Consider the following 24,904-nt stretch of genomic DNA (forward strand, 5'->3'; position numbering starts at 1 on the left):
GCTCAACACTCCCCTTTTGCTTTCTATTTTCCTGGCTGATTAGCCACAATCATATTGTATCTTGGCTCTCACCTGCCAGGCATTCTGAGCCAACTACTGCATAAGACGTCCCAAACCTGTTCTACCGACTACACAGGCAGTTTGGTTTTCATGATATCCAAAATGAATATGCTTGAGATAAACCTGCATACACCAGACAGCCAATACATGCAAGTCTACCTCCTCCATATTCGTTTGAGGATATCCCGAAATTTCAACTGGCTGAGATGTCAACAGGATAAGGTTTGGGGGAAGCCCTGAACTACAGGATACAGACTCGCTTCAGAAACCATTGCACTACAGCCCAGATATTCCTGACGTTCTACACGGACATTTGGCAGAACATTTGCACTTTCCTGGTACAGCCCCCCCCCCCCCCCCCCCATGACATTTTTGACACAAAGACAAGGCCACAAAAATTAACATTTGGAAATATTTATTTTCTCTCTCGCATCTGTACCAATACTGAGTTCAGAGTAGTGAATCTCCACATAATGGAAGTCAACACAACATCCTTATAAAGGCAGTCATACAATTTACCCCCATAGTGCTAACATCTGCATTAGAGTCTCCTGGATATGATTAGTTAGTGATGTTTCCTTTGACAGAAAGGGTTTGGGGATTGTTCAAGTCCCTAGGCTTATGTTATAAATTGTGGAAGTGAGCTGCTGCCACTTGCTGGAAGTAACAGGAATCTGCATCCTATACAAGCAACCTTTAAAGATGGACACTTATCAGCAAAACAAAATAAATTATTCCATAGTGCTTTTTTCTGAATTTGTGTACATTAAAATGTCTTCAACTAAAATGAAAGTTTCCTGCTTTCATGGGAATTGTATTGAGAGATTTATTTTTTTTTTAATGCAAGAGTTTTACAACTTTCTGGTGGTTACATAGTCAGATGTATTCATTTGCAGAGAAATGCATGGATCTTCATCTTTAAATCATTTGATAACTACGGACCCTGTTAGCACCAGAAAAAAAATCTTTGCAACTACCTACGCCAAAGCAAGAATCAAAGTAATCCGTTCGCTAAAACAGAACCATTTATAACTTTGAACGTTTATCTAATGATCCATTCAACTGAGTTTAGGAAAAAATAATTTTAACTAAACCCAACCTGGTGGAAAAAAAATCATCTTTCAGGGCTATTAACCAAGAATCTAATGCTGACACAGATGTTCTTTACCTGTGCATAAATTCTCAACTGGACTGGCTAACTATGGGTTAACGACGACAGGCAATACGTGCAAGGCCCAAGTTTCTGTCTCTGCATGAACCCCTCTGCACAATACCTGAAAGAAAAACCTTGGGATATCGTGACACATTAGGTTAAGGGCAGAAGTGATGAAGATCACTGTACTCTGCAGGCAATGCACTTCGATCCCAAGGAAGAGGAAACGTGAGCTGAACAGACTTCACAGACCTCTGCAACGCCTGTACCCTGCATGCTTATTAGAGGAGAGGCAGGTGAAACGAAAACCAGAATGTTACTGAATGATGGAAAAAAAAAAAAAAAAGGCACAGTTCTATCACATTTTATTAGAACTGTCTGGGGAAGTCGGTTATGAAGATAAATTAATTTGCTTCGTTATCATACCACCAAGGGTCATAAAATATTCCACCGGGGATGAAAAATAAATTACTTTGGTGAAGACCAAGTACAGTGCACTGTCGAGGGACAGAACCTATTTCATTTCATTATCTGCTAGAAAATTAGTGGCAGCACCTGGAACTCCATAGGAGATGCATAAACAGAATGCAAGCTCCCTTGAAGAAAAGAAAAAAAGGGGCATGTGGCAAGAATTAGTCTTGACGCCGTACAATCCCGTAGTTTCAACAGCAGTTTCTTGCATAGAGGAAACAAAATGCCCGCGGCTCCGACGCGAGGCCTGGCCGTCTCTTCCTCCTCACGTCCGGCGGGTCTTCTGTCTTTTGGCCAGTCTCTTTGCGTCCTCCGGGCCACCCACGTCGGAGCCCGTCTGCCCCAGGGCCCGCACTCCTTGCAGTTGGCTGGTCAGCTGCAGCAGCAGAGGAATGAGCTAGGAAGATGGGAGGTGGGGAGGGAGAAAGCAGTCTGTGAGTTCTAGTTCCTCGCGCCTGCGAGATTTCACGCTTCGCCTCAAGACATACAGTATAGGCCGAATGAAAAACAAACAAAAAAAAAAAGCGTAATGGTCTCTCAGGGAAAATAAACCGAAATAATGTCCGCCTCCACCAAAATATTTAGGGTTCTAATGATTGGGATGCAATTAAAAGGAAATACAATTTAAAAAAAACAAACTGTTGTGTCCTACCTTATCATGGTTGTAGCCTGCTAACAGCAGCAGCAGTGTCAGAGGCAGTGCTATGTAGGACCCTTGGGCAACATCTTGGTCAGGCAGCTTTCTCTGCAAACACCAGGACGATGATTACAGAATGTCCCCACGGCTGAATGCTTTAATAGTTTATTGGATTTGCTTAATGCCATTCAATTTAAACATAAAAAAAAAAAAAGACTTCATGCAACAGCCGCATCCTTTTGTTCCACAAGCTGGCTTCCACCACTCATCTGACGTGAAATGGAGATGCAGAGATGAACGGTGCCGTTTTACTCACAAACAGGCTTAACCGTTCCAAGAGAACGACGGCAAAACTTCAGATCCCAGCTTATTTCTGACACCTCCCCCCCCCCTCTCTCTCTCTCTAGGCTAAACGCTACAGATCTCAAGTCATCTCATACTTATTTTTGTATTTCCCAGGCAAACAAAGATGATACTGAGAACTTCTGGTTCATTCCGAGTGCCTTGACCTCACCTCCCTCTCCCCCCCCACCATGATCATTGTTGGGCTGATGATCAAGTTTATAGGAATGAAGTTTAAAGAGGCCTCTGTACCAGAATCATTTGTTATCTATTCATCTCCTTAACAAACGGGACCACTCATTCAGGCTCGACTAGATTTGAAACTTCTCGGGTTAAAACCCATTAAAGCAATAATGTTTTACTTACCATAGGGCTGAATATCAAAGTGATGTGTTTGTGGTACCCAATAGTACTGAAGGAAATTTGAGGTAGGCTGTAGTCATATTGGGACTTCGATAATGTAGAGTCCAACAGCACTACATAATTCTATGGATATAAAAAAAAAATATATATATATATATATATATATATATAAATAACTAGCAAAAAGTGCCTGGCATCGCTCAGGTAGACTGGTCTATAACGGTCTATGTGTGCACATTTGTGCCTGTGTGAAGATAGATATATATATATATATATATATATATATATATATATATATATTATACACACACACATATATATACACACACACACACACACACACACACGTGTGCAAGCCAGTGTATGCACCTATGCCTGCCTTTCCCCATGTATGGGCACATGAGAGACAGGGCTTCACAGACAGATCATATTATCTAACATTACCCAGTGTTGCTCAGGTTGTCTAGTTAATAATACTCTGTGGGGAGCGGGCATGAGCCTGTATTTGTGTTTGGGGAAGCCTGTGTGCATGCCACAGTGCTTTGCAGAAAAAGCATATTGTTTTTGCACAGTAATCCTTCCACTATTGTGGGTGCCACTTGGTGGCCCACAGACGTCTTTCATTTAAAGATCTCTCGAGAGATAGATCTATACATATATACATATACAGAGAGAGAGAGAGAGAGGGGAGAAAGAAATAGATATATTATAAAACATAACTGAAGACATGAAGTACAACATCTATTAGGTCCGAAACTTCCAGACATGAGAACAAGCACTTCCAAGAAATATCTTTACAGCAGGGCTACCTTCAGGCATTTGCCATTTTAAAATAAACTTCTGAAAATCTGTTCTTTCTAGAACTAGTTTACATCCCTCCAGAATCACTCTGGAAGTAGTTTCTAATCTCACTTTTCTTTGTGAGGCACGAGAACTGGAGCGCGATTGAAAGCTTCAAAGCCAGCCCATTGATCTTTGCCATGCTGAAGATACCCATTGACTCTACAAAGGAGGAATTTAGCCTTGGTTAATAATGCACAGGGTAACGAGACAGCCAATGAGTGAGGCCTTACCTCTCCATCTCTCAGCAGCGGTGGGAAGTGGAAGAAGAGGGATTGACCCAAGGAGACTGTTTGAATTGGATTGTCCAGGTTTTCACTTTTATAAAGTTTTACCTGTTCGGGTATATTAAAAAATATATATATATATATATATATATTAGCAGTTTTGAACAGAAAACGTACCAGTTACATAAATCAAAAATTGGAGGCAGATCCTTGTAGTTAAAGCATTCTAAAAAGCTGGTTCAAATCTCCCTCCTCCTAGAATCACTCACTCACTCCTCCTACGCTTAAATTTGGATTTTAAACTCTTAGGGCCTGATTTTCAAAAGGATTTATGTGCAGAAATGCCGGCTTCTCTGTGCACAAACTGCCATTTAGGGTCCATGCGTGTGAAAAGTGTGCACGGAACACAAATCTCATACTAAACAGGTATTCTGGGTAGGGCAGGGAAAGGATTTATGGGCACATATAAGTTACACCCGCTCTCCAGCCAGTGCAACTTTCTGTGCACCTGCCGCACCAGACTCCACGGATTCATGCGGATAAACCCTCTTTGAAAATTCAGGCTAAGACCCGCGAGCGCTTTAGCCAAAAGCAGGTTGTTGAAAATTGCCCTCTTGAACAGGAGCCTTGCAAATCACGAGACTTGCCTCACAAAATTGCTGTAGGCACCCTATCTACCCTATAATTAGTATTAAATGTTCGAGCATTTATAGGAACCATATTCAATTTTTCTTTAAATCTGCGCTTTCCTTCTGATCACTATTCTCCCTAAATCTGGCGTATCATTTTTCCAGAAGTGTTTGGATTTAGGGATAAGCTATTTAGAAATAAGCTGGGGGGGGGTTTTTGGTGCTTTTTTTTTTAATTGATGCAGCACTCTAGATACAAATCAACGCAGCTGCACCTACAAGGAACTGCTGCAGCACCTGCAATTTGAAAATTACTACTTCCAAGCACAATCTACTTGCAGCACGGTGCACATCCCTGGTCTTCAAGGGTCGATTAGCTCTGGGGCGGGTGTATGGTAACCAAAATATGCAAATTAACTGATTTTTTTACACCTAGTGTATGGAAAATGTGTCTCGTGAATATTCACTGTCAATATCCTGAAAACCAGACCCTCAAAAGGCAGAATTGTGCAACTCTGGGTTTAGAGCTCTCTCTCATATTTGTAGATCATTCATATCGATATAAAACGCCGGTATGGCAATGGAGTCTCCCGGGGGGGATTGCAAGCTCATTATTAAGGGGAAACTCCCCATGGCGTTTCTCTTTCAAAGTTTGTCTGTGGGGGCGCAGGTGCAAAGCATACGTGGAGATTTTGAAATGAAATCTCTGCACAGCTTTTCACCTGTTCTCCCCCCCTCTTCCGAGGGGGAGGATGCAGGCTCTTTCAGTGTCTCTGTGTCTCTATGTCTCTGTGAGCAGAGGTGAGAATGAGCACTTCTCAAAACACCTTTTTATGCAGGTACACGTGCGTTTACCCACGCAAAAACCTTTATTACTGCCCACCAACAGATCTATGACCACCGTGTAAAATGATTATTTTGAGCTTCTGTTAAATTGACAAAGGACTCATGGTCTGCATTTTTTTTTTTTATTTGTTTCTAGAACCTTCAGCACCGCTCTGGGTTCAGAGAGCAGCGATGCAAACAAAAAAAAAAAAAAAAGGGACAAATCTGCGACTCAAACAGGGCAGTAATCACAGAGTTTGTGGCTTTCACGGTATTTGATGGCATCGCACAGGCAACCCTGACAGACAGAAGCATAAAACACACAGCCCAAGATGGTTACATTTCTAATCAAAGGTGAGGACACCGCCCCAGCCCTACGCGCCAGTGTCACACGATTTCAAGTGAATGCCAGGTTTACGCCTCACATTTTTTTCCGCTCTCTCTCTCTCAATACATTCTGTTTTGAATGGAGGCGCAGAATCTACTGACCTATGATCTCCAGCATCTGTCTAAAGTCGACGACTGCGTTTAAAAACAACAAAATCACAGGCTTTCATCTCCAGCACCAACAATTTCAATGCTAATGGTTTTCTGCAACATATTGATATGCACTTTTCTAGACATGAAAATCTCTGTAAGGTCTTATATAAAGAGGGAGCCCAGCGTTTTATTTTACATGCCTTACCCTATATTAAAATTATGGAGATAGATTTTTTAAGTACTTTCTGCTATTAAATGTCTAATGGTGAAGGATGAGACATGACATTTCCTCGCTGCAGCTTAAAGCAAAGGCTATGCAGGACTCGGACAAAGCAACAAGTTATTTAATTTTCTCTGGCCCCTGATCAGCGTCTCCTGAGTTGGCAAGGGAAGGGATGGAGAAGAGGTTTCTTTGGCAGTGAAAAGGAGTAGAAAGCACTGAGCAGAAGTTTACAAAACAAAACAAAAAAAAGACATAGGTTTAGACTTACCCATAATGTGGAGAGGTATTCAGATGAAGTGATCACATTTCCACTTAAATCAAAGAGGTTAATCTGACGGAATGCAATGATGTTCACATCATCAATGTCACTGCTGCCAACCTTAAAAATAAATAAATACATACAAATGCCAGTTACCAGCCTAAAACAATGAAAATGTGCAGGTTGTAGATACATACAGGAGGTATTTAAGCAATCTGTTGGGCAGGTCCACATTCCCCCAAAAGGTATTTCCTGTACATACCAATAGGCTGTCAGTAAGAATTTACAGCTCTACAGCAATATATGGTGCATGTCCATTTGTTTCAGTCTGAAGCACAACAGTTCAAGAAGACTACTATGTTATTTTTCTGTACATACAATATATTTTGGACTTATCTTGGGGATAAGGAAGTATCGAGAGTAGAACCCCTGACCATGGGGATGGGGAGGTGCCAGTTTTCACCACCCACTGTTGGAGGAGAGACTCCACCTCCAGGTGGAGTTGCCTAAAGGGCGACAGATCCGGATTGAAGGCTGAGCAATAAGTTTGGGAAGCCAGGAGAAATGCAAGCAGTATCCAGATTGTTGGTGATCTTGCACCTCTCCTCCAGGTAGTGCTGGATTCTCCCCCTACTGGAGAGGATGGTTGCTGGGTTTGAAAAGTGGTCAAAAACTTGGTCCAGGTTTGGGCTGGACTTGTTGTGTAGCTTTTGATTGACGGCGCTAACACTGTCGAGAGCAAATCGGAAGTTGTTGCTGTAGAGGCGGCATCCAATATTGTTGGAATTGTTGAAAGGGGAGTCTCTGGAAATAAGGTCTTTAAAAGTGTAATAAGTGTGCCTTGTAGAAGACCGTTGCTCTGGTCCTGCAGATAGGGACTGGACCGCTACTTGCTGTTCCTTTGAGTAATTGTTTCTCGGAGCTCTTCTCTGAAAAGATGACCATCCAAGCAGGGGACGTCTGCCTATTTATCATGAACGTCATCGCATGTGGCATGCTCCAGTAGAAGCTGAAGAGTGCTGTGATATCGAACACTTTATAGATGAAGAAAATAAGATGGTATACGACTCTACCTCAAGGGGCAGAAGAAAAGGCTTCACTTTCTGTATACAACTGTGTAAGTATTGAGCCATGTAGAATTGGAGCTTTGAAATACTTTTTACCAAAATTGTCCAGTAACCTGGGATCCTTCCCTGGCAGAGTATTTGAGTATATCCTTTTCTTTGCCCTTTTAAGAAATGATTCTTCCACAACTGATTGATGGAGTAAATGCACAATCCCAGACCTCAGGGATTTTTGCATCCTATATTTGAGGTCTAGTTTCCTTGCAACTGAGGCACAGGAAATAGGATTTTCTCACATTCTTGTTTGCAAATCTTGCTGACTCCATCAGTGTCTTCAAAATTTGGAGGAGACCAAAGACCTTTATGCAAGACTCTTTGTCCTTATGCACATTAACTCTGAGTGCTTTTCACAACTTGTCCAGAAAACTGGGGTAGGAAAGGTCTTCTGGTGGAAACGAGTGTTCTGAAAGCTTCTATCAATCCCCTTCAGAGCCTGGGAGGTGAGGGCACACTAATCCAGGATCCCAATGATGAAGAAGGTGACTGAGGGAAGGGTCCTTGGTTGTCTTGGAAGAGTATAATCCCCCAGTGCACAATCTCCGGCTGGCTAGACTCTGCTGCAAGCAAATGCCATGAGCTAGAACCATTTTGTGTGAGTTCTGATGTTATCCTTAGGAACTGAGAGCAGTGGGACAACTCCTTAAGGGAATAAATCTGATATCCTGGAAAGGAGAGGCTTAGCCACAGGGGTAAAGAAATCCTTCACCAATTTCGCTGCTTGGTCAAGGGCCTGACATGCCCTCTTACCCTGACGCGGGTGGTGGAACATCCTCTTCTGACACCAGAATGGAATCCTGCAAATCTTCCAGGCTTTGTAAAATTTGGATTGGAGGCCAATTAGATGCGAGATGTGCCAGACAGCACATGGGGTTTGGCAGGGTCTCCAGATGTTCCATCAATTTTGTTGGGTGTTAGTGCCCTGATAATTGGTGGGGTATTATATTCCCCATAGGTCAGCATACATCTGTGTGGGAAGCTCTGCAGCTCGATGCGTCAATGATGGAACAGGTTTAAATGACCAAAAGTGTTGAAGATCGATGTTATGGGGTTCATTGTGTTGACAGTGCCAGCGCTTTGTATGCCGCTCCCCCCCGAACAGGAAGACCGGTTGGCCATACGGCTGCAGCAGCGCTTCCCCACATGTACCGTGATGGCCCGCGAGGCGTGGGTTCTCTTGTTCGCTGTCGCGGGGATGGGATCCCGCGACAGCCTTGCAGTTCCGGTGCCAGTTGGGTGGGCCTGGGTCTAAGTTGGGTGGGCACCTGCCCACCCAGGCCCACCCGTGGCTACGCCACTGACTGAGATAATAAAAAAACCTCTGCGTTTTAAGATTTGAGTCTAGCCTAGGTTGGAAGAGACCAATATTAGCACTGTTACATGATGATTTCTGACGTCCAATGCAAGATAAGTTGGTGATCGCAGTCCATTCTCAAGCAAATGCGCTCACTACAAAAAAAAAAACCCAAAGCCATTTATAGTCAGAGCCCCCCATTTACCTAAATCCCGCCCAAACTCCTCACCGATCCCGCCCCCCCCAAATAAAGTGTGTATCCGTGCTGCGTGCTAGTGTTTTTCACACACGTTAACGTGTTATCACATGCATTAACGCCATAACGCATTTTGATGAATGATGCAGTTAGATTGTAAGACCTCTGGGGATAGACAATGCCTACAGTACCTGAATGTAATCCACTTTGAAGTGCTGAAAAGCGGAATATAAAATCAATTCTCCACATACTTCCTCACTGCCACTGCAACGCCTGGGCTAGCTGAGTCGGGAGGGGCATATAGGAGAGGCCAAAAAACCCCGAGTAGTTGCAAATAAAAGCCTCATTGGTACCATAGCCCAACTAAGGCAGATTCTGACCGAGCTGGAAGCTCACAAAGGTAGGGAGGGGAATCTGCCAGGACCCCCCCCCCCCCTCCAAAACAAAAACAAACAAAAAAAACCCAACCCAAAAAACGAATTATATTAAAAAGCAGTAGAGCAAGAACCACATGAGGCAGCATACAGCTATAGGCAAGAAGTAAAAAAAAAAAAAAGAAAGCAAAATAAAGAAGGAACCAAGCTCTCATTCTGGTGCACAAAACTCTGAATGGCGTGAACAGTGCTTTACTTCCACGTGAGGCTGGGAGGTTTATTTAATGTCTGACACTGGATAAGGTGGGAGGGAGACTTCGTATCCTAAATATATCCAGATGGCGATAAATGCCAGCCCCACCTGCTTAAATTTAGGCCATGTGCCTCTGGAATGCCCCCATCCCCACCTCCAAAATCTTTTTTTTTTTTTTTATCTGGCCACATTTTACCCAGGTAAAATGTTCCTGGGTCAGCAGGACATGAAATTTAGCTCTGACCCAGACAAGCCCTTTCCCACATCAAACTCTGTTTTCAGCCACCGCAAAGTCAGTTTATTGAAATACAGTGCAACAGAGAACTATTCCTTCCAGAGACAATACTCAGCAAGGATGTTCATTCATTTAAAATTGAAATGCAATCCCAAACAAAATGGGCATCTTCATGTTGGTTCAATTTTACCACGAAACAAATGCCAAATCCTTAAAAAAAAAAAAAAAATTTCAGGTTATTTGTTTTTAAGCACATGCTATTTCCCGAAAACAAAAAGCACAAAAATGTTTTGTGAAATGAAAAAAAGAAAAAAAGCCCCCAAAAACAAACAATACCAAAAAAAATCAACTGAAAACACAATTTCCCAATAGTATTTATTATGCTTGAAGTGCAGGAATAGAATTACCTCAATAGTACGATGCTTTGGAAGAGCCCTTTCAATGTGATCGTTGCCTTCAGCTTTTAGCTGGACATGGTATGCACAACCAGGCTGCAAATGAAAAAAAAAACACAGAGCATAAGTTACACAGTTCTCACACAGAACAAGACGTAATTCCAAACGTCTAAAGAAATGTGAGCAGCTTCTGTGTACTAACCAATCCCATAAAAGGGAATTGGACTGCTTGCAGCTTCCAACACCTTTCGTTAGAGCAATGCAAGAACGATGCAGAGATGCTGAAGTACAAGAGTCGCATCTAAGAGGCCTCTGTGGTCCCCAAAAGCTCATGTACGTCATCATCTCTGGATTGATCTTAAATGTTGGCTCACTAAAGACATTACCGCCTTCAAAGAATCTCAGTTTCCACCAGGACCAATATGGCTTCTAGGGATCTGCATGCGTAGCGGAGAACCACACATTGCACAGCCCCAAACCGCGAGTCACCACTCACAACAAAAAGCTGACAGGGGGCTGCATGGCATTTCTTACCAACAGTCCTCGCAGTCTGAACTTGCCATCTTCATCTGTGATGGTATCTTCTCCGTAAATACTGCAGTCATTCTGCCCCACGGCTTCCACTGAAACGCCTTGCTCGGGCTCCCCATTTAAAGATGAGACTGTGCCGTAGCAACTACAGGAAGGGTTAGAACAGGTGACGTTCAACGTTACAAACAAAACGTAAAACCTCTTCGCCGTCCGAAAATACCGCAGTCCATTTCAGAACACAGATTTTAGTGTTGCTTGCACAGAATCAATACCATTAAGGGTCACGGCCTCACACCACAGTTGATCTTTTCAGCACTGGAGAATTTGACAATGATTATATTAGTCAAGTGTGCACCACGCTGTACCTCCGAATGGCTCCGGCCAGGCCAGCCTGGTGGGGGGCTCAGTGGACGTGCTGTGCACTGCCATGTGGAGGACCTGAGTCACTTCCCAGATCAGTCAGGGGCACTATGGGGCTGGCATTTGCAGACCCTGATGGCAGGAAGATCAGCGATTGCAAAATGGTGATGCCTTGAGGCCGGATTTAGTATCCAGAAAGCGCCCTTGCGCATGTTCCAAGTCAAAAAACGTCATTCCAATGACTAAAGTACGCCGGGAGGAGGATTTAAAATAGGGGACAGAATCCCCCTGAGAACTGCAAATGAAAGTTCATCACACCAGACTGCAGTCCTGGTTCCAATCAAACTAGAGGCCTCATGGGAGCAGAATGAAACATGCAAAAAAAAAAAAAAAGTTCTGGTCACCATTTAATAAGCTCCTTATTAAACTTAGGGGCAGCAGATAACCATCTTATATAGCTCTGCATACAGTAACCCAGCTGTACAAACAAATGCTGCCTGTTAAAGAATAAAAACAAAGAAAGGAAGTACAGTAAAACGCCAAGATTAAGCCCACATGAATCCTGCAGATCCTCTCAAAACATTTACAGAGAAGACTGAAAAATAAATAAGTCCATCTCAACTGCTCTAAGCCATTTATTTCCCCAGAGTTTTCTCTTTTAAAGCGAATAGCTCATCAAATCGTGCAACTGGTGTGGTTTTTTTTTAAGAAAAGAACTAGCACATCTTCTCTACACTGCGGCACAGCACAGTCTTGCAAGCAAGAAAAGTGAAAAGAAAATCGGTCCACAAACAAGGTAAAAGTTTAAAAGCATTTCCACGGGCAAAACTGGGGCATGTCATAGAAACATAGAAATGACGGCAAAGACGACCAAATGGCCCAGTCTGCCCAGCAAGTGTGGCACTTTTTTTTTTTTTTACTCTCTCATACTTATCTGTTACGCTTGGCCTTTAGTAACCTTTTGGTTCTATTTCCTTTCCACCCCCACCATTAATGCAGAGAGCAGTGCTGGAACTGCTTCTAAGTGAAGTATCAGGCTTAATTGATTCGGGGTATTAACCATAACAAGCAAGCTACACCCATGCTTATTTGTTTACCCAGACTGTGTAATTCAGTCCTTGTTAGTTGTTGTCTGAATATAAAATCATCTTTTCTTCATTCCCCCCTGCCGTTGAAGCAGAGAGTTATGCTGGATATGGATATGCATTGAAAGTAAAGTATCAGGCTTGTTTGTTTTGGGGGTAGTAACCGCCGTAACAAGCAAGCTACTCATGTCGTCTTTGCACCGAAGTTTACCTGGACCGAGCGGAGGTGTTCCTGTGCACAGAGTTGGGGAGGGTCTTAACGCACTTCAGCATTTTCAAAAATGTGTACAGAAATTCTCCCCAAAATTTCAGCATACATTTTCATAAGTGTAATTATAACATGGCTAGATTTGCTGGGATAACTTTTCAAGCAGACTCCTGCGCACAAATAGGCTTTGAAACTTATTTGATTTATATTCCATTTTTTTCGGGCACTTGATGTAACTTATGCGCGATGTCACACTAAATTGCCTTTGAAATGTATTAAACAATATTTCAAAAATCACTCTTATTTAAAGCGAACTGTTTTTAAATTTCTTTACCGGATTCCCCTACAGTCCCATTGAGATCACGCCGCTCATATTACAGCACCCTGTATATCTGCAGAGCGGGAGACAGCTCTAGCAGACTTTGTGTATGTGCAGAACTGCAGCTGTGTGGCTCAAGAAACACTGCCAGCAGGGAGATCTGACAACCAGACAAAAAAGGGACTCATGATGCTGAAACCACAGGTGCTGTGATAAGGCTGAAACTCAGATAGATGAGAGACAACCTGTGGGAACAAGAAAGATACTAATGTGGGGGCAACAATGGTAGGATAGGATGAAAAGAAACAGATCCAGCTGTCATGACGTGCTGAGATAAGAGGAAGTTGGTATACAAAAGAAAAATTCTCTATATAAGTAGCTAATGTGCAGGCAGAGATCTGAAGGCGTTCAGATGGTGACTGTCAGGTCATTTGTCCATCCTTCCCGATACTCTGTCTTTACTTTCTGGCTTTTAACCTGCGTACCATGACTATCTGTAAATGGGGATAAGCCCTTTAAGAAGTCTTAAACATGCAGCGCCACCCGGTTACCAGGCTCTATGGGGTGTTATTTGTGACAACAAAGCAAACAGAGAACCCTCCACAGAAGGAGCACGTGGTTTTCAATATGTGAAATCCTTGCCAATACAGGTCAATCAGCACAGACTAATTTGTGACTGGGTGTCAAGTCTGCTCACATGGATGCAGCTAGAAATGTTTTAACAGATAACAGGAATACTCTGACTCAATAATGAACATAAAAACATAAGAAATTGCCATGCTGGGTCAGACCAAGGGTTCATCAAGCCCAGCATCCTGTTTCCAACAGAGGCCAAACCAGGCCACAAGAACCTGGCAATTATCCAAACACTAGAAGATCCCATGCTACTGATGCAATTAATACTCCAACATGAACATACGAGGGAATGTTTGCTTGGTGGTAATCTTGTACGGGGGTTGTTCAATGAGGGTAACCGATTTGCAGTTATCCTCTCCTGAACCTCCGTCTATTATTCTTTTATTAAATTGAACAATGTCTCACACTTTTTTTAATTTTTGCAATTTTCAAATTTTTCTAAAAATCCCTTCTCCCCTGCTGCTTTTCCGCCCCACTGGTATCTTATTTCATACTTATCGGGACGTCGCCTCTGTGGTGTCTTATGGGTACGGAGCCGCTTGTCCGACACGGGCCATGTTTCGGCACGGTGTGCCTGCTTCAGGGACTATGGGACAAGCACAACGGGCGTCCCACGTAAGACAAAAGAAGCAGCACACACCATACGCTGTGAACCCAGTATTGGACACAGCATACTCTCCCATAGTCCCTGAAGCAGGCACACCGTGCCGAAACATGGCCCGTGTCGGACAAGCGGCTCCGTACCCATAAGACACCACAGAGGCGACGTCCCGATAAGTATGAAATAAGATACCAGTGGGGCGGAAAAGCAGCAGGGGAGAAGGGATTTTTAGAAAAATTTGAAAATTGCAAAAATTAAAAAAAGTGTGAGACATTGTTCAATTTAATAAAAGAATAATAGACGGAGGTTCAGGAGAGGATAACTGCAAATCGGTTACCCTCATTGAACAACCCCCGTACAAGATTACCACCAAGCAAACATTCCCTCGTATGTTCATGTTGGAGTATTTTTGAGAAGGGAAGGAGGTTGGTTAGTGACTGATGCAATTAATAGCATTAATTGCCAAATGGCCCTTCACCCGGCTTCCTTTTTCTTTTCTTTAAAGGAGCAGCACTGCAAAGAAACAAACCAGGCAAAAGCAGAGAAAGAAATAGGAATACTTCCCTACTCCTGGTTGAAGGCATGGGGATGAAGACTTCAGGCAGAAGGAGTGAACCAGCACCCCTGGTTTTCCAATCCCCCGGATGATGCGGGCTAAAGCAGCAACAGGGATTGCCAAACCCCCCCCCCCCCCCCCCCCCCCCCCCCCCCGCTCTGATGGATGGCCCATGAAAATGTCTAACACCTCAGGAATCGCCTCTTCTAGACTCAAATTCTGTTCTCTCTCTGATCTTAACCAGTCTGTTCTTCAGACTGCAGGTTTGCACCTCTACCATCTGCTGGAGACAGAGAAATACTAAGGCAGGAGGCACTCAGTTATGTAGCAGTGCCTGAAAAGTTTTTATTCTCTGCCTCCATCTGCTGGTAGGGATGCATAAACCCACTTGTCTGGCCCGATCTGGGGTATGAACAGGAACTGCGCCTGATCGAGTAGTACGTTGGAGGGTGACCAGTACCAAGGACCACACATGAATCAGAAGAAATGTATAGAAAGAGAGAAGATGGTGATATAAGTGACAATCTAGCAGTGCATTTGAGCTGACCTGTAAGCCGTTCTATAACCCGAGATGGTGATTTTCAGATTTTGCCCCTCCTGCACCTCAATCATCTGAGAGGATGGATCAAATCGGAACTCCTTCATCATCGGTTTAAAGTAGTATTGGCCAGGGCTCTGGAAACAAGACAAGAAAGAAGAAGGTTTGTAGACTAGTTCTTTATAAAATGGCCATAATTCCTTCCACTCAAGTGTCAGGTTCTTCTAAAATAATGAACCGGATTCTTGGAGGAAAGGAGCAAGAAAACCACAATTCTAATAACTTCAAACAAACAGATGTAACACTGGAGAATGGTCCATGGCCCCACTGCCCAGCTAGGCCAGGCTCCAGCTTTAGCTGAAAGCCCAACAGTTGGGAGAAGCATTTGCTTCAGACATAGATTTCTTAGCTGTTCCAGGACAGTGGTGCCAAGAAAACCATCAGGAGCTATTTCTACACCATGGCTCAGACACCAGACTTTGCGGACAGGCTGGAATCCTGATAATACACTTGCTTACACAAATCCATGAACAGGGAGAGGGATCCAATCTCCGCATATGAATAGACAGACATAGGAAAAGCAACAGACATTCAGCACTGGCAAAATGTGCCTTAAAAATAAGGAGCAAAAGGAAGCATCACTGGCTTACCACATGTGTTTTGCAAAGGCCACCGTTCTTTGGAGGTCTAACTCTAATTAAGAGTCCTGGTCGCATGAGGACTCGTTTCCTTGCATCCATGTCTCTTCTTTTTCACTTACCACCTGTTACTCAGAGCCCCTGCAACTATCTAGTGTGGCCACAAATTCCTCACCCTAGAGTTCTTATTCTGGGGATTCTTCTCCTCTTTTTTATTTCCTTTCTCATCTAGTCCAGCCATTAAGCAACAATCCTCCGGGCAAGCGACAAACCATAACTCCCTCTACAACCAATTGCATGTGCATTCTCAGAAAGCAGGTGCTGCTCTTTAGCAATGAACAAGATTCCTGTCCTCCCAGAGGATGTGAACACTACATCTGCAGTATCCTCAACTCCCCAGCCCAAGGGCTAGTAAATGCACATGGGAATTAAACTCAGGCCATGCTGTCGATGAGCCAACAGGTCTGCTCTAAAGCTCTGTGTCAATTGTTTTTCCATGCAGTAATTAAATATTGGCTGAAGAACTGGTTCTAATCCCGTATGTGCCACTAACTGCAACCCATGTATCCACTCCCCTTGCTTCATACTCCATTCCAGATAGTAATATTCAAACTTCTTTCTCTTTAATGTGGTATAGTCTCTTATTAATGACCTCAGTTGATACGATATTAACAGCACAGGTAAAGGAAAATTGGTTCTTACCTGCTAATTTTCGTTCCTGGAATACAACGGATCAGTCCAGACTCCTGGGATTATGCCTCCCTTCCAGCAGATGGAGACAGAGAAAGTTTCACCGACACTGCCAAGAACCCGGAGTGTCACCTGCAGTTCCTCAGTATTGACCTATACCCAAGCCAAGATAGACGAATGCAAACAATGAAAATAACATTTCCCCAAACAAGCAAGGGAAAATGAGGATAAAGACTTTCCCAAAAAATTGATCGCTCTAACTTCACCACAGGAGAACTGGTTTGAACCGTAAGCAGCTTTGCAGCCTATATACAAGCAGAACCCTGACAGAAATACGAGCGGACTCTCACCCACATCAGAGAGGGACTCTGGACTGATCCGTGGTATTCCAGGAACGAAAATTAGCAGGTAAGAACCAATTTTCCTTTGCTCTTCATAAATGGATCAGTCCAGACTCCTAGGATATACCCAAGCTTCCCTAATTAGGGTGGGACTGTGAGAGTCCCACTCAAAGAACACTCACCAAAGCCCATGGACTCTAGGTCTTGGACATCCAAACAATGTCTGACAAAAGTGTGCAACAACTTCCAAGTAGCTGCCCGACAAATCACTTGCCCATATTTTCAGATCGGATCACTTCTGTCTCACGGCTTGGCCTTTGAGAGGCGGCGGTTGCGATTGAAGGGGTATTCAGAACAGGTCATTTCCACTCTTCTTCAGGCACGATGTCCGGCTACTTCTATGGCCTATGTCAGGGTCTGGAAACTTTGTGAAGGGTGGGGCCTTCAACGCTCCTTAGATCCTCTATTGAAGGATGTTCCCCAGGTTTTGGATTTCCTACAGAGTCTGGCGTTCAATTCCCTTCAGGGTCAGGTGGCGGCTTTGGGTACCTTACGGGGCAAGTTTCAAGGTCACTCTCTGGCTGCTCATCTGGATATTACCCGGTTTCTTAAGGGGGGGGGGGGGGGGGTCAAGCATTTACGTCCACCCATCCATCCTTTGTGTCCGGATTGGAATTTAAACTTGGTGCTTCAGGTTCTCTGTGGAGCCCTGTTTCAGCCTTTACGCAGAGCGCCATTGAAGGATTTGACCTTGAAGACTGTTTTTCTGGTAGCCATTTGTTCTGCTCGAAGGATTTCGGAGTTGCAGGCCTTGTCTTGCCGGGATCCCTTCCTGCAGATCTACGATGATAGAGTTTCCTTGCAAACAGTTCCTTCCTTTGTCCCGAAGGTGGTATCTGCCTTTCATGTCAATCAGCTGGTTCAACTGCCAGGTTTCTGCAATGGTCCCGGGATTCTCCTCAGGAGAGGGACCTTCATCTTTTGGATGTCTGGACACTCTTGCGCTATTTGGAGGTTATCAATGATTTCTGTCGCTTGGATCATCTGTTTTTCTTATTTGGAGGTCCTAAGAAGGGTGACAAAGCTCCTAAGGCTACAATCACTAGGTGGATCAGGGAGGCAATTTGCTCCGCCTATATCTCCCGAGGGCGTCAGGAACCCTTGGATCTGAGAGCTCATTCCAATAGGGCTCAGGCTGCCTCCTGGGCAGAGAGTGTCAGCTTCTTTCGCCGCAGGAAATTTGTAGGGCGGCGGTTTGGTCCTCCCTTCACTTTCACCAAGCATTATATTTTGGATGTGCGGGCGCAGGATGAGTTGTCCTTCGGTGAGAGTGTTCTGCGCACGGGTCTTTCGGGTTCCCACCCAGTTTAGGGTGGCTTGGGTACATCCCACTGGTCTGGCCTGATCTGGGTATGTTCAGAAAAGGAAAACTGGTTCTTACCTGCTAATTTTTGTTCCTGTAATACCACAGATCAGTCCAGAGGCCCATCCCCTTTTCAGAATCCGAAAGAATACCTCACGATGTAATAGTTCGCTGAAGAAAATTTCCTATCTCAGATGTCTTGGAAGGGAAGGATCAGAGGTGTTCAAATTGTTTTGTCGTCTAGTTATGGGAGAGTTTGGCTTACAGTTATGTTTCGAAGTGAAACCCCTTTGCCCGTTAGTAAGGCTAGTTGTTTGGGCTTGTTATACAGGTCAATACTGAGGGACTGCAGGTGGCACTCTTGGTTATGTAGCAGTGCCCAAAGTTTTGTTCTCTGCCTCCATCTGCTGGGAGGAATTCACAACCCACTGGTCTGGACTGATCTGTGGTATTTACAGGAAAGAAAATTAACAGGTAAGAACCTATTTTCCTATACTATTGTAGCAATTTTCAAAAGTCCATTTACCCTCATTAAGAGCAATTAATGCAGGTAAAATCTATTGACAATTCAATAGCATATATTGTAGCAATTTTCAAAAGTGCTATGATAGAAGATCCTGGTGGTTGAAGAGTTGCTATATAAAACCAACCCATTTATGAAATACACATGAAGGTATGACAATTAAAATGTATACATTACCAGGTTGGCGAATGTGAGCATACCATTCTCCCCCGTAAGGAGATTGGAACGGAAAACGCCTCCACTGAGAGATAAAAGAACTCCTGCAAGAGGCTGGTCATCTTCTGATTTTATCTGTTCAAAATATCACATCAATCAATAACATATAAAAAGTCAACAGACATTTATATCACCACTCCCACCCAGTACTGGCCCTGAAAGGTTGTAAAAGCCATTATGAACCAATCCTATTTATGACTATAAAAGTTAACATGTAAACTGACTGAGCTGTACTAACATGGATTTGTGTAAATATGTATGTCTGATCAATTTTTTTTGTTGCATATGTATTTACAAATCTACAGAAAAATGAACAATGCAACAACTGAGACCATTAATTATTTTTCAAGTGTAAATTCCAGTCTGTGACTTGGTTCTGTTCTACAGGATGCATATTCTAAAAGTTAATACAGGTTTTGACAATATTTCTTACAATATAAGGGTATAACTGTTGTCACAAGGACTGTAAGAAAAGCAAAGCAAACTGTTCTGGAGTCAACACAAATTCTGAGCCATATGCTTGCATAGTAAGAAAGAGGCACTTCAAAGCACCTCCAGTAGCATGTATGCACAAATTCAGACTTACTTGTTAATTTCCTTTCCTTGAATCCTCTAAACCAGTCCAGACAGGATTCAAGGAAAGGAGAAAAGACAAAAAAAACCCCAAACACTTTTTCAATGACATGACTCCCTATAAGGATTAGTGCAGGCTAGACCCTTTCCAATATCCTTATATCAAAGTAATGGAGTGGGGGAAAACTGCCATTAAGCAACTATAAAAATCACTATGAATAACTTCAGAAAACATAGAAGGTAATCCTCCAACCACAATTCCCATCTAAAATTCCAATAGGGAAGAAACAGAAATGGAAAACAGAAGAAAATATGAGGTCCATATTCAAAAGCACTTAGCCGGATAATGCAGAAGTTATCCGGCTAAATGAATATTTGGGCACTTATCTAATTTAGCCGCCTAAGTTAGGGGTGATCCGAGGGCATAACTGGGAGGAATTGAGTTAGCCGGTTAAGTTAATCAGCTAACTCCAATATTCAATGTCGGCCAGCTCACTTAACTAGTTGGGCCACAGAGCTGTCCTAAAGTTAACCAGATAAATATAGCCAGCTAACTTTAAGATAGTGCAGCTGCACTATTGAGCATATCTTCAAAGTTAGCCAGATAGGTTTATCCGGCTAACTTTGCTATACAGATAGTGACTGAATTTGGACCTCGGAGAATCTTCATGTTCTCTCCACAGAGAGAACCTGTGAACCTTCCATAAGACCTAAAGGACTCTCAGATAAGGACAACAGCCAGCCACCACTGACTTCCCAGGAGGGATCTAGACTGGTCTAGCAGGATTCAAGAAAAGAAAATTAAACAAGACAATTTCTCCTTCCTTATCATCCTGCTAGACTAGTCCAGACATGTGTGAAGTACCCAAGCCCATTATAACACAGGTGTATTAAAGGGCTGGCTTAAGAATGCCTGCCACAAAGGCCGCATCTCCCTTGGATTGTATAACTAATCTATAATGATTAGTGAATAAATGTAAAGATGACTATGAAACACCTTACAAAAGTACTTCAGATCAATTGCTGAAAACTCTCCCCCATGAGGATGCCTGAGCCCTCTATGATATCTATAGTTCCTGAATAGAGAAATATAAATTGAATAAATAAATAAATGCTAGAGCATGATGCAACTCTGGAGCCTATATGTCCTTTAGTAAATGCGCTGATGAGATCGCCTTTTTGCTCTACCTAAATGACAATTTAAAACCAAGTTCTACAGAGCAATACAAAAAACAACCTATCTGCCTTCCTAAAGGGATCATTCACCTTTAGATATCCAAGGAGAAGTCAAACCACCCCACTGGGGAATCAAGGTGCTAAAGAAGAGAACAAACATTTAACTCCAGGAATGGGGGGGGAAAAAAAAAAAATTCAGGGTGGGAAGAACCAAGATCCCTTGAATCCAATTTCGATAACCTGAGATAAGTCACAACTTGACCTCTCAGGTATTAAGGGCTAAGCCAGTCTCCAAATCCCTTCATGGGAAAGTCAAAATAATCAAGATACCCACCCATCTGATCTCTGCAACCAGATTTAATGAGGTGTCAGACTGAAATATAGATTAAAAAAAAGAAGATATCTACCCACCCAGGCAGAAGACTGCTTTTCTGTCTATTTTAAAAAACACCTCTTGACATCCCTAAAACAACCTCGACCCATATTAGACCGGAATGTCAAATGGACTCTCTCCTCTGGGAGATTCGGGATTAGATTCTCCCTTAACTTACTTCTATAAATGTTGTCTGAAGAGTAACTTCACTTTAAAGGGAAGCTTGCTGAGAAGAGCCTTGGACATTGTATCATTCAGTTATGCCACCAGAAAAGTCTCAGTGCTACACCAAAGTCAGATTAAAAACAAAAAATCTAATACAGCCATACATAAATTGCCCATACACACAAAAAAGCAGCCCCATATTCTAACCAGGCCACATCCAGACCCCTCCAGGAACTGTTAGAACCAGCACAAAAAGGCCTAAGCTATATACCACCCAACAACTGGAAGACTGAACAGCCAAACTTGCAGTGAAAAAAAAGTTTGTCTTAAGGATTCTCAGAATTGAAAGACTGAATCCTTTTAAGAGCCATGTCACAATCCACTGGAAAAGCTATCTTGCAGGTTACAGGGTAGAGAAGACCCTACATACTGATTCTTCTCCTGATCCACCTGACACCTCCCAGCTCAATCAGGTGCCAACAGATCTTGGGAGTCGCTTACTCTATCCTGCTTTACCAGAGAACTGGGAGCTCGAATTGGGAGCCTTGCTCAACCAAGGGAACCAGCCCAAGATACTGATGCCTGGGAGCTGAAGAACTTGCTCAACCAGGAGAGGCAGCCTGAAGATTGTTGCCCCGGGAGTGGAGTCCTGCTCAACTAGGGCAGAGACCCAGATCAATGACTGGGAGCCTAGAAACCCTACTGAACTTGTCCAATATGAGTCCACCACCTGCTGGAGACAGAGAACACTTGTAAGTATCACTCATACAGGCAGTGATGACATCACTGAAAAAGATTTTTGTTCTCTATCTCCATCTGCTGGCAAAGCATTATAAACTCATGCATCTGGACTGGTCTAGAAGGCTAAGGAATATTCTATTATACTATACCCACAGAGTTTACACTTATATCAAAGAGAATAAACAGACTAGGTAAAAAAAACAAACAAACTGTAGAACTAGGGGGTCATGATATGAAACTCCAAGAGGGCAGTCACAGAAATGTCAGGAAATATTTTTTTCATGAAAAAGATGGGGCATGCATGGAATGCCCTCCTGGGAGACGTGGTGAAGGCAAGAACGCTAAACAGAATTCAGATGGGTGTGGGACAAGAACAGAGGATCCCTAATGGCTGTAGGATGGAAATGAAAAAAAACTGAGTAACCCGTGGTAACTTTTAGTGTAACTTTTCTGTATGGGAGGAAACATGCACAGGGCAACAGTTACACACCTAAACAACCTTGCTGGGCAGACCGGATGGATCATTTTGTTCTTTATCTGCCATCAGTTGTTTCGGAAGAACTCAAACATTTTTGAGGGTATTCATTACAGCAGGTCTGTAACCAGGATTTTCAAAACAGAAGCACAAACATCCCCCCCATGCAACGAACTATTCACTCTAAACATATTACAAACATTATTCCAGGCATTTCTAAGGACTTCACCAGGCTAAGAAAACTGCAGTGGCGCTACATAAACACTCAAGGCAGCGATTCTCTTAAATTTCAATTTTACTATGATATTTCTCAAGCTGTATTAGCCCCTCCTCCTTGGTAAACACAAAAGGTACAATATTTATTTTTATTTTATTTTTTTATTTTATACGTTTTTATATACCGAAGTATTGGCAGGGGCCTTCACTCCGGTTTACAGTTATAACAACGCTATACATTGAAATCAGATGAACAGTTTTAACAGAGTTAAAGTTATAATGAATATTTATAAAAACCTGTTAAAGGTCTAAAACCAAAATATGAAATATTTTAGTTTTACATTTACACTCATAGTCAAAAGAATTACCTCAAACGTTACTCCAGACAAGGCAAAGGCTTTGAAGTCTCCAGGGGTTTCCTCAACAGCACTCAAAATAAACCCCTCCTTTTGTGCGGCAATGGTATACTCCAAGTCACTATGGAGTGGTCCAACACTTTAAGGAAACATTTTTGTTAAATATACACAGTTAGTCATGTTATAAGCTGTGCTGCACGTTAGTTTAAAACAGATCTCTTATGTAGACCAAAACATTATAAAAAAAAAACAAAAATATATATTTCAACCCAAAACTCAAAGAATACTGAGAAGCGTATTTAAAGGCATTCCCATGTCCATCTGTGGGATTTTAAAATACATGGTTCTTGAAAATTATTCAGATAAAAGTCCCACCAGCAAAGTCAGTCGCTGCATGCTCAACTAACCAAAATTCCTCTGCTTACGCTATATAAAATCTCACTGAATGTTAAAAAATTACATCTCAACACAATGTAACTCACTAATGAATAGTATTTTTAGGACCTTCATATATGCAGAGAATATGCTTCAGGTATGAACTTCACTTTGCACATTTTATCTCAATATGATCATTGGTCCACGTGTTTTTGTTTTTTTTTTTTAATTCTTTTTTTGTGCATCTAAAAGTCATGATTGAGTTAGCCAGCTAAATACTTCTGAATATGGACCTCCTGATTTATACATGGAGGCAAGCATTTTATAAAGTGTGGGCTGAATTTTCAAAAAGATTTTATGCACATAAATAGGCTTTTTGAAAATTGCCCAAGGGGCTGTGCGCCCAAAAGGACTTGTATAACTCACGTACACGGAGCTTTAAGCACGTGCTTCTAAAGATTAACATTACTTCTGAACATCAATATTACCCGAGTATGCCTGCCCTCTTGTGCACGTGTTCAGTCTTGAAAATACTTGTGTGCATACTTGAAATCATCAGTTCACCTAGACCCTCTAGCACTTCACCCTGAACCCCCACCGGTTCACCCAGGTCTCCCACCTAAAAATCGCATGCCAACAGACAGGTTCAATTTGACTTGTGCTAGTCAATTAGCAGGTGTAACATTTTAACAAGTTAGATAATTCATATACATGTATCTACTATAAGATAGCAACTACCCACATTTGACCCCGCCCCAGAATGCCCCAGGCCTAGCAATTTTATTACTAAACTTTATTTTACTGCCAAAAAGAAAACAGATCTGTGTAAAATCAAACACACACGAGCAGCGGAGCGTATCAATACGGACGTTTTGGGTCGGTTCTACCGAAACATCTTGAGAAGTCTGAATGGCTGGTCCGATCCTCACCTGTAGGAACCTTTGTCATCAGTGAACACAGTTATCAAGGGCGGCCGTGAACCCTTCTCGCTGATGACAATCTCAACCCCTTCCAGCTCCGGATGAATCTGCCCTTCTAGAAACAGGCCGGCTTTCCCATGGATCTCTCTCAGCCTTCCCGGGCAAGCGTCTGCGATTATAAAAGAAAGGCGGTTTTCACTTGCCGACGCTTAAGTGCATTTTGACACCAGGTTCATTTCGTTTACTCGCGCTTCCATTTAGAAAGCACATTAGGAGATTTATCGATAATCGCAAATATCAGCAGCGATCAAAATCAATTGAAATTATGGTGCAATGAACGCATGCGGTACATGATGTACCGCCTAAGAACATTATGAAGGATCCAAAACATCCAAGGGATTTCTCTCTTTGATTTTCTTTTTTGTAAACATATATTCACCTCCACTGACAGCCATTTCCACAGAAGGAGGATAGAAAAGAAGTTCCTTTGATGAAGGCGTTACAGTGATCTTCTCACTCGATCTAAACCCAAAAGGTAAAAAAACATGCTCC

At 42.8% G+C, this 24,904-nt stretch overlaps 1 protein-coding gene across 1 annotated transcript in view; it reads right to left on the reverse strand.

Annotated features, from left to right (window-relative positions):
* Window positions 1-458: 458 nt before the first annotated feature.
* The window catches only part of LOC115075857 (nodal modulator 1-like), a 60,414-nt gene continuing 35,968 nt past the window's right edge, over window positions 459-24,904 (reverse strand). Inside the window, exons 20-31 of the mRNA XM_029576719.1 lie at window positions 24,792-24,874; window positions 24,362-24,521; window positions 23,070-23,196; window positions 18,944-19,057; window positions 15,221-15,348; window positions 10,912-11,053; window positions 10,390-10,473; window positions 6,519-6,629; window positions 4,100-4,201; window positions 3,030-3,149; window positions 2,337-2,429; window positions 459-2,081 (exon numbers count right to left, since the gene is read on the reverse strand). Coding sequence (XP_029432579.1) covers window positions 1,950-2,081; window positions 2,337-2,429; window positions 3,030-3,149; window positions 4,100-4,201; window positions 6,519-6,629; window positions 10,390-10,473; window positions 10,912-11,053; window positions 15,221-15,348; window positions 18,944-19,057; window positions 23,070-23,196; window positions 24,362-24,521; window positions 24,792-24,874 — 1,396 coding nt within the window. The 3' untranslated portion in view covers window positions 459-1,949. The remainder of the gene's footprint in view (window positions 2,082-2,336; window positions 2,430-3,029; window positions 3,150-4,099; window positions 4,202-6,518; window positions 6,630-10,389; window positions 10,474-10,911; window positions 11,054-15,220; window positions 15,349-18,943; window positions 19,058-23,069; window positions 23,197-24,361; window positions 24,522-24,791; window positions 24,875-24,904) is intronic.

This window comes from Rhinatrema bivittatum, chromosome 14 (genome assembly GCF_901001135.1).
Source record: "Rhinatrema bivittatum chromosome 14, aRhiBiv1.1, whole genome shotgun sequence".
NCBI lineage: Eukaryota > Metazoa > Chordata > Amphibia > Gymnophiona > Rhinatrematidae > Rhinatrema > Rhinatrema bivittatum.